This window comes from Lissotriton vulgaris, chromosome 12, assembly GCF_964263255.1.
Source record: "Lissotriton vulgaris chromosome 12, aLisVul1.2, whole genome shotgun sequence".
Lineage (NCBI taxonomy): Eukaryota > Metazoa > Chordata > Amphibia > Caudata > Salamandridae > Lissotriton > Lissotriton vulgaris.
Window position 1 is genome coordinate 780,720,849 of NC_141700.1, and position 9,888 is coordinate 780,730,736.

The 9,888-nt window shown below is 47.1% G+C and overlaps 1 protein-coding gene across 3 annotated transcripts in view; it reads left to right on the forward strand.

Moving 5' to 3' along the window:
* Nucleotides 1–9,479, forward strand: part of LOC147678694 (nucleotidyltransferase MB21D2-like) — a 36,180-nt gene extending 26,701 nt beyond the window's left edge. For all 3 annotated transcript variants that reach the window (XM_086946147.1, XM_086946146.1, XM_086946148.1), the window contains exon 3: nucleotides 7,995–9,479. In XM_086946147.1, coding sequence (XP_086802273.1) covers nucleotides 7,995–9,247 — 1,253 coding nt within the window. In that variant the 3' untranslated portion in view covers nucleotides 9,248–9,479. The remainder of the gene's footprint in view (nucleotides 1–7,994) is intronic.
* The last annotated feature ends 409 nt before the right edge of the window (nucleotides 9,480–9,888 follow it).

The window sequence follows — 9,888 nt, forward strand, 5'->3', positions numbered from 1 at the left end:
GGAGACTGATGTGGTGGGGGAGGTTTGTGGACCACGGAAAGCTGGAAATGGCAGGAGCGGGAAATACACTCCAGAGATTGTGAACAAAGTTAAACAGAAAAGCAGTTCCATGATTTCAGCAATGGAAGGGCACATCCTATCCAATCAAAAGCAAGGGTAAAGAAGAAATACTCAAGTGGCGGGACAAAAACCAGAGGGAGAAAAATCGTCCAATGAATCGCAGGGACTTTGGGGGTGGGGGGGGGGACGCCAGAGGGCTCACGGCAAGATGGCCGCACATTAGTGCAGCTCTGCCGGCTGAGTTCATTCAATCCACCTATTAATCGGCCCATGCCCCACTGGCTGAGATAAAATACCCACCTACCTGTCCAGGAACTACTGGTGCACACAACAAATGGGGAAATAGCCTCAGCCGCTCACCTTGAACTGCCTTGAGGTGGTGCAGCGGAGACTTGACGGCAGCGTGGCTGGCGAACGGGCCCGTACTCTGAGAGGTACCTAGTTTATCTGTGGGCTTGCTGTAAAGTGGGCCCCGGCCGAGAACCCGTGAGTAGGGGTGCGGCGCTGGATCGCGGTCGTAGGAGTGAGTGAGTGACGTTGGTGCCCTGTACGAACCGCATGTTAGCTGCTATACACCTGACAGGAAGAGAGCAGAAACAGAACTGGCCCCTTCACTGTGAACTGTGGTGCACCAGGCGGCCCTTGCCATGGGTAAAGCGGATAAAACACAAGCCACGCTCACTTTTGAAACCAGAGGTTCTACAAAGCACCTGTCTGAGGCGGACACTTCAGAGGGACAGCCCACAGGGACCGTGGAGAGAAGCTCTTTTGAAATAACACTACTAGCTATGCAAAATAGCTTGCAATCCATTGATGGCAAAATTGACTCCTTAAATCTACGAATAGACAATATGGAGGTGAAAATGGACTAACAGTCTGCACGCATTGCGGAGATGGAACAGAGAATCTCCAAAGCTGAGGACGAATTACAAACGGTGAGTTCGAAGAGCTTGAATATGGAGCGAGTCCTGGCGATCATTCAAGCAAAGAACGAAGACTTAGCGGTGCGCTCCCGCCGTGATAATCTACGCGTTATCGGTGTGCCGGAGTACACCTATACTGGGAAAATGGAGATCTATATTGAAGAAATGCTGAAGGCGCTGTTTGGAGCCGAGAACCTCTCTGCGCTGCTGGTAGTGAAGAGGGCACATCGTGCGGCCGCCGCCAGGGATCTCACGCCCTATCATAGCATATCTCCTGAATTGTCGGGACAGAGATGCGGTCCTCAGGCTGGCCAGAGAAAAAGTAGTAGTTCAATACCAGGGAAATCCAGTTTCTTTCTACCTTGACTTCACAGCTACAGTACAGTCTACGAAGAAAATTCCTGCCTGTTAAGCAGCAGCTGCAAAAGGCAAATATCTCTTATGCTATGCCGTACCCGGGGCATCTCCATGTGGGGCATCATAGCAAGGAGCAAATGTTTACGACACCCAAAGCGGCCAAAGACTACCTGAAGAAGATACTGCCCAGCACTCAGGCCTGGACCACTTCAGATGTTGAAGATGGAGAAGATTGAACACAGAACCTGAGCAATGGGAGGAAATGTAGTTACAACAGCACTTAGGGCGCCTCTGATATGACCATGGACCTGTCCTCCCTGACGAAGGAAAATACTATACAGCCCAGTAGATCGTTGTACGTTGCAGCAGGAGGGAAAGGGTTATCATTGTGCCTGGCAATCTGGCCACCTCCGTCCACCTGGAGGGTGATTGGGACACTAGGGAACACCCGCGAGGAAGCACCTCAGATGAGTCCAGCACAATGTACTGCAATTTGTATTTAATTGTTTTTCTGGAATTGTCAATGCCGCCATTCGTACGTGTTTAGTAACTGTTGGGGATGTCTTTGGCTAATTGGAGCTGCTCAAGAGGGGGCGAGAGTTTCTTTGTTCAGTTATGGTATGCCCTCACAAACCTACACAATTTTCCAGCTCACACACCCCGGTTGTCATACAGCGTGAGCACCGACACCACATTTATGAAGAGACGACATGACCCGGTTAGATGACAGTATAGACTTTAATACATGGAAGGTGAGAGGCCTCAATAACCCCCCCAATAGGTTAGATTAGTATTTCAATTTTTAGACAGACATAATACACATGTGACCTTGTTGCAAGGGAGACACTTAGAAAAGCACTCGGATGGCACCGTAGGCACCTAATGGGCGATATGCCGCTTAGCCTCCTCATATTCCACATACTCACGGGGGTTCCTGCCGTTGATTAGGCGTGGGATCCCTTTTGCATTCCCGTCCCGCCAGGTGGATGATCAGGGCAGACTTTTAATTGCAAGGGGCAGCTGGCAGGTACTGATGTCACAATAGTTCATACCTATGCACCAAACCTAGATGATCCAGAGTTGTGTTCAAATATCTGGAGACGATTGCACACCATTTCACCGACACATTATTTGGGGAGGAAATTTGAATTCATATTTGAATCCTATAATGGATCGATTCGCAGATACAGAGTGGGGGGGTCAAACAGGCAGTGCAAGATACTGCGGGTGGGATGGATGAATACGGTCTGGAGGATGCTTGGCGATTGATACACCTGACGAAGAGGGAGGGTACATTTGTTTCCACGGTCCATGGAACGTGGTCGAGACTGGACTACTGGCGACTCTCTACTGAGATGTGCTTATGGGTGCATGAAGTACGACACCTCCCTAGGACGCTGTCTGATCCTGCACTGGTCCTGTTGCGACTGACACTTCCAAATGTAGCCCCTGCACCATTGGTCTGGCGCTTCCACCCAGCGGCGCACTTCGACACAGCCTTTAAAAAGGAGGTGCGCAAGGCAATGATAGAATATTTTGCATTAAACACCGGCTCTGTAGGTAGCCAAGACTCACTGTGGGAAGCTTTTAAAATCACAATAAGAGGGAAATGTATAAGCACACATACAGGAGTACTGAAATGCATTAGAACACAATTAAAGACGGCTGAGGATAAGCTACGCTCTTTAGAAAGAGAATATGAACATCGCCCAACAGAGGCTATCTTAGCGTCGATTAGAGAACAATTATCGAATTATGAGTCTCTGGCAGATGAAGAGGCACGCTTTATGTCGCAACGTCATGTGGCTCGCGTGTGTGGTGAGGGCGGGAGGCATGGGCATAGCCTTGCACAAAAGCTGAAATCGCAGAAGGGTTCAGAGTCTATAGTACAGATAATGGGCAAAGGAGAAACCGCGTGCTATTCAAATTTAGAGATACTCCAGGCATTCAAACAATTCTATGCAGGCTCATGTGGACCACAAAACATGGAATTGTCGATTGAATTGAGCCATTATTTTGAGGAAGTGGATCTGGCATGGCTGTCGCCAGGACAAAGGGAATACCTAACACAGTGGCAGTCGACGAGGTGAGGGAGGCGATCCGCGCATTGCCGAATGGCAAGGCTCCCGGATTGGGCGGCTTCACCAGGGTACTTTATAAAGAATACTCTGACCTACTAGCCCCAGACCTGCACCCAGTCCACGAGGAGGCATATGACAGTGGTGCTCTACCATCCTCGTTAAAAGAGGCACTCATAATAACATTGCTGAAGGCGAGGCGTGAATATTATACGCCCCTATCTCTCATAAATGAACCGCAGGGACTTAGACGAGAAAGTCATCCAATAATGAGTAAGGGGCTGACAGAAAGCCCACTCCATAGAGTGTTGTATACAACGCTGCCGGCAACAGATGGGTGAAACCTTCACGTATGACCAGGTTCTATGAGGGACTAGAAGCTTAACCTGCTCTTTGTTACGTGACTCCTAGTTTAGAAGCGGGTGTGTACATTTGGCAGAGAGGTGAGGGCCAGATGATGAAAACCACTTGAGCTCCAGGCTCATGATTTTTTGACTTATTTACCATTTATTACCAATAATGGAAACACTGACCCTGGGCAACCATATAAACGTATACAAAATGTCCATGTTTATGAAATCCCCCCATATGCAGCCGGTCTATCACGCCTGTATAAAAAAGACTACAGAGTCGAGCTTGGTAGTACAGCAAAGAGTAATAGCACCATTCAGATGCTTTTTAACTTAATCCAAGCCTAATCTCTGTGCCAGTGAAGGGAGCCATGGGCCTCTGAGATATCACCCTCCCTTTATAGGCTGCAGATAGTACAAACTGCTGCATATTAAGCCATTTGTAATCCCTGTAGCATATTTCGTGATAGGCCTGAGTAGCGCACGTTGCTGGAATACCTGCAAGACTGATTGGAAACTCTAATCACTAATGCTTGTTTTTTCCAGAATCGAAGAATATGTGGTTTGTGTTCCCTCTGGTACACAAACACCAATACCTTGAGTGATCACGCCTGCAATACATAATTAATTTATCAAACATCCTCATATGGGTAATAACTCTATAGGTCTAATGAAATCACTCTAATAATTTTTCATAAAGAGTCGGGCTAAAAAATACTGAAACCACATTCCTGAATCAAATCTTCATTGACCATTTGTGCCAGAGAAACACCTGCACCTCAAATCCCATTTATTTGCCGCACGTATGATATCATTCTGTATTAAAGAAAATAGGAAGTAGTTGTGACATCACAGTTAAGCGTCAAAAATGTTTTGGCTTCACAAATCTTTAAAGTCAAGCCTTCCTCAGGATTCAGAAACACTGAACTTAATTTCCTAAATGGGGTTGACTGTGTCAGTGCTTTCTCCTGAATGGAAATATGCACAGATTCTATCTAAAAACAATTAAATAGGTATTCATACGAAACATTTCAGGTTGAACATTTTTGTCAAATCCTGCCTGTTGCATAAATCTTTCCCATTGCAAAGCTTCGGTCAGTGGCCTGTGAAATTCGGGATTCCAAATAAAAAATGGTTTCTCCAGCAAGTGATGCGAGCTTTATTTTTGTGTTCCAATGTTAGTTGCTGTACTGAGCATGGCTAAAGAAGAGACCAAAATAATGTGAAGCCTGTTGGTCGAAACCCATTCAGCCCCAGAAGTAACGACGCGAAAACAAGATCTGATCGAAAATTCTATCTTGAAATGCTTCTGGTGTATATGAATAAAAGCTGGTTTGTCGGTGAAGAATTAACATTGTTGTCTGCATGGATGATGTACAAGGTTCTGATGACCAAACATAAATCTCTGTTCACTGCTCTAACAAGTGGTCAGTCTGTGTGTGTAATATTTCAGTTGATAGAAGAACCCCTTAATAGGCATGTGTGTTTTGGAAAATGCATTCAGTGTGTCAGTGTTTAGGCGTTTCTCTGTCCTGAAGAAGGCTGTGGAAACCAAACATGACATTGATAGGGACCACTGCCATTTCAACATTTTTTTATTTTTATTTTAATTTTTATATAATGCAACATAGTGTTGTAAATTGGTCAGCATGTGGTTAATTTGGCTTTCGTTGATGGTACTTCTGGGTCATGAATTGTGAGTGAGCATGAATGAGGAATGTTTGGTATTTTAACATTTTTGACTGTGCTTTATGCAAGCCTTGACTTGTCAACTTATTTTTGTATCACTACTGGGGCTTTTGCTAAACAGGTTATTGTTGCAGCCGTCTCTCGAGTGGATGTCTGAGTGCTATAGGTAACATCAAGAGGTTACCCTCGATCTGGCGTTGACGAGTGGAGTCCACTTTCCAACAAGTTGGCGGAGTGCCTGTTACGTATCTGTAAGAAAACTTGGGACACTGGCAAAGGGTATCACTGGTTGTTGACGATTGTCAAATCTGGCACCTCCAGTGCTCCCACTGATGATGGGTATTCCTGCTGCTCCCCATGGTAGTGAGACCCCCTATTTTCACAAGTTTGCTGCTCTTGCACCAGTTGCTGGTTCTTTCTTGAGCAGTTGGCCTGCAGCCTTTTAGCCTCTCTGTTAAGAGTTTGCTTGCCTAGATCTAATCCCCCACACTGCAGGAGATGCTCATGGCTGCTGCTCCAAGGGCTATCTTGTGGCACGTGTGCACACCCTGTCATTCACGTTGTATTACGCATACAGACCTTGGGTTAAGAGAAGCCAAGCAGATAATATTTTCTACCAGTGGGGTGTATTTCAAGACCTGCAGGGGGTGGGGGGCTTTAGGTTGGAGCTCCAAGGTGGCACTGACCTCAGCTTATCTACCCTCCTGTAAGTTTATGCTTTGTGTGCAGAGCCACAAGCATCCCACCCCCTTTAGATTGACCCATGGATCAAGCGTGCATGGGGGAGAGTCATGGGGAGCTTTACACAGTATGACTTTGTGACTCTCTACACTTTCCTTGGGCGTCATTGTCCTTCCAGTAGACTAAAACTGTTACATATGTATGTGTGTGTGTGTATATGTGTATATATATATATATATGTGTGTGTGTGTGTGTGTGTATATATATATATATATATATATATATATCAATTTCTGTGAAGAAATAAGAGGCTAGAGCCAGGCTATCTCCAGCATTTCAGATATATGTGGAGCATAATATCACAGGGTAAAATATATGATGTCTGCAACGGTTAGGGCACCATTGGTCGTATTGAAAATCTTCATTTTTCTGCTACCAGGAAAATCTACTGTTCAGACAGGCTTTTGTGATCGAGGTAAAAACAATGTAAGTCCAGCACCAAAGGTGCAGAGTCTGGAAAAGGCTTCTAGTTGAAACAAGAATTGGCAAAGCCACTCGGTCTCACTTTAAATATTCAGTTTCCAACCTATTAGGTTTGCCAATGCTTGTTTACCATGGCATAGTTTATGATAAATATAACCGAAACTATTCAGAGGTGGCCACTCCTCATAAGCATCCATCTGGTCTCACTGGTGGACATTTTTTAATGGTTTTCACCCTAAAGTATTAAAAGATGTCCACGCACAGGCAATCAATCCTATTTAAATGTCTGTATGGCAAGAATACCTTTCAAATAAGGCTGCCTGTGTGTGTGTGTCAACACACAGGTAATCAATCCTATTTAAATGTCTTTATGAAAACAAATACCTTTCAAAGATGGCTGCCTGCGTGTGTGTGTCCACACACAGCTAATCAACCCTATTGAAATGTCTTTATGGAAAGAACACCTTTCAAAGATGGCTACCTGTGTGCTGGTGTCCACGCAGGGCAATCAATCCTATTTAAATGCCTTTATGGAAAAATACCAGTTAAAGTCGGCTGCCCGGTTGATGTTGGAATTACAAAAGAAATTATACAAGCATTGGCAATATTGATGTGCAGGTTGGTAAGGGGTTGAAGAACGAGTGTGTGGGCCACTAGGCGAACAGGGGTCTTGGAAGTGGGTAGGAATAGTGCAAGACATGGCAACCAGGGCAGGTGGGAAGCAGGGAAAGAACAGAAGTGCAACGGAAAGTGAGGGAGCCGCTGCAAGGAAAATAGCTCCTCGTGCACAGTAATGCGCGCACTCCATTGGAGGCAGAATGATGCAGAAACAGATGACTGAATGAGGTGAAAGCATGTGGGCTGATCGGGATATGTGATTGACAGTGTCACAAACCAATGGCTGTAACAGGAAGAACACAAAAGCCAATGGTTTGAAGTGGTTGATCCTAAGCCCACACTAGGCGTATGGGTATTAAATGGAATAGTCTGTTGACGGCAAACAACTTGAGCTGTGTGTGGTCGAGACCTAGAAATCATGCAGGTGGTGGTGCTGGAGTCCTGATGGATTTGTATACTATTTTTCTTCAAATAATACTTCTCATGTCCTTCCCCCCCCCCTCTTACTCTTTCTCCCCTAATCAAACCCCAACACTCTTCCCTTTCTGTGGCTTTCCCTTATCCTCTTTCCACAGTGCATCGCGTTCTTGCTTATCCTGTCTTTTTTTCTAATTTCCATTTATTTGTTTCCTCTTGTCACTGGCTTCTCTGACCAGGTCTTTACTTCTCTGATATTCTGTCATGTTCACAGTCCTTCTTAACTCATTCCTGTTTTCTCATCATCCTGATGCTAGCTCTTCTCTTTGTCTCCTCAGGCCTTGTGCAGAAGCTGGACCACAGACTCCCGGTTGCCAACGAGTACCTTCTTCTGTCGGGCGGCATCCGCGAAGGTGTGCTCGACATGGACCCGGACCAGCTGGGGGACTACGCCCGAGGTACCGACTATGACCTGGACTTCACCCTGCTGGTGCCTGCCCTAAAGCTGCACGATCGCAACCAACCGGTCACACTGGACATGCGCCAGTCCTTGCCCTGCCATACCTGGCTCAGCTTACATCTCTTTGATGCGACCGTCATTGAGCGTTGGCGGGAACTCTGCTGTGAGGAGGGGATGGACCCGCCGGGTAGCGGCGCCCTCTACTTCTCGCCCACCAAGGTGGCTGATTGGTTCTTCCGCTCAGTGTCCTCTGTGCTGGAAGAGATCCGCCAGAACCCCCAACGTGGGATGCCAAGGACAGTGCGTGCAGAGCAGAATGGCCAGTTGACCACTGTAATCCTCACCGCTGGCTCCAGCCGCATTCTGTATGACCTGGTGCCCGTGGTGTCCTTCAAGGGGTGGCCAGCAGTAGCCCAGGGCTGGTTGTCAGAGAACCACTTCTGGGACGGGAAGATCACAGAGGAGGAGGTGATTGGTGGCTTCTACCTAGTACCATCTTGTTCTCGTGGTGGGCTCGCGACACACGAGTGGCGCCTGGCGTTCTCGCGCAGCGAGGTGCAGCTGAAGAAGTGTATCCCATCTCCGCTGCTGCAAGCCTTCCAGGCCTGCAAGGCCATCATTGTCAAACTGCTGTCCAGGCCCCGGGCCATCAGCCCCTACCATCTCAGGACCATCATGCTCTGGGCCTGCGACCGCCTCCCCACCAGCTACCTGCTGGAACCACAGAACACGGCCCACTTCCTGCTTGGCCTGGTGGATGACTTGAACTACTGTCTGCTCAACAAGTGCTGTCCCAACTTCTTCCTCCCACAGTGCAATATGTTCGAGCACCTCTCTGACGAGACTGCCATATTGTTGGCCCGCAAGTTGTCCTCGGTGCGGGCTGAGCCAGCCGAGCACCTCAGCACCGCCATCGAGCACGCCAAGGCGGCAGGCAAGCTGCACGGTGCCGGGGTGCTGCCGGCGGCTCTAGCAGCTGAAGGCGCACCACCTGTCATGGTGGAGGAGAACGGGCTGGCCCGAAAGATCAAGCAGTTAGTGACAGAGAATCAGGGGAAATCCATTTCGGTGTTCCTGAACCCAGATGACGTCACAAGGCCACATTTCCGCATCAACGACAAGTTCTTCTGAGCTGACAGTGGATTGGTTAACTGTAGATAAGGGGGCAATGGTACTTTCTTTCCTGCAATACCCTCTGTTTGAATCTACCAAACTTCACAATATGATCTTATTGCCAAAAGAAATTAAAAAAGGAAACTTTAATGGGTTCGTGTGAACCACATTTCTTTTTTTCAAAAGTGAATTAGTTTTACTTTTCCATAGATTTAATAAAATTACAAATGCTACAAAGGAGCAGAATCCATGTGCAAGGCCCACTTCCTCTATCGTTTCTTTTAAAATATTCAATCTGTGAGCGATGCAATAGTCCACCTTGTTCCTACGGTCTCCTACTGTCCCAGGAGCAAGCAGTGACGCAGCCGGCGCGCCGCACCTTCTCACCCGTCTGTGGTACTGTCCGTGCATCAGTTGTATTGGGAGGTGTTCGTGGTTGGCTATCAGGGGGTCTCGCAGATGGCTTTGCACTCAGAGGGGCGCTTACACTGGAATCCTACAATGAAGGGCAGGGTAGGATTGGGATCACGATTCAGCCCGGGGACCCCTTAAAAAAGTGGGCCACATTCCCGGATTTCATCCATTCATAAAAGAGCATTTGGCTAATCTCATTGGGCCCATTTTTAGAGAAATGTTTTATAAATTACATATTTTAAAGC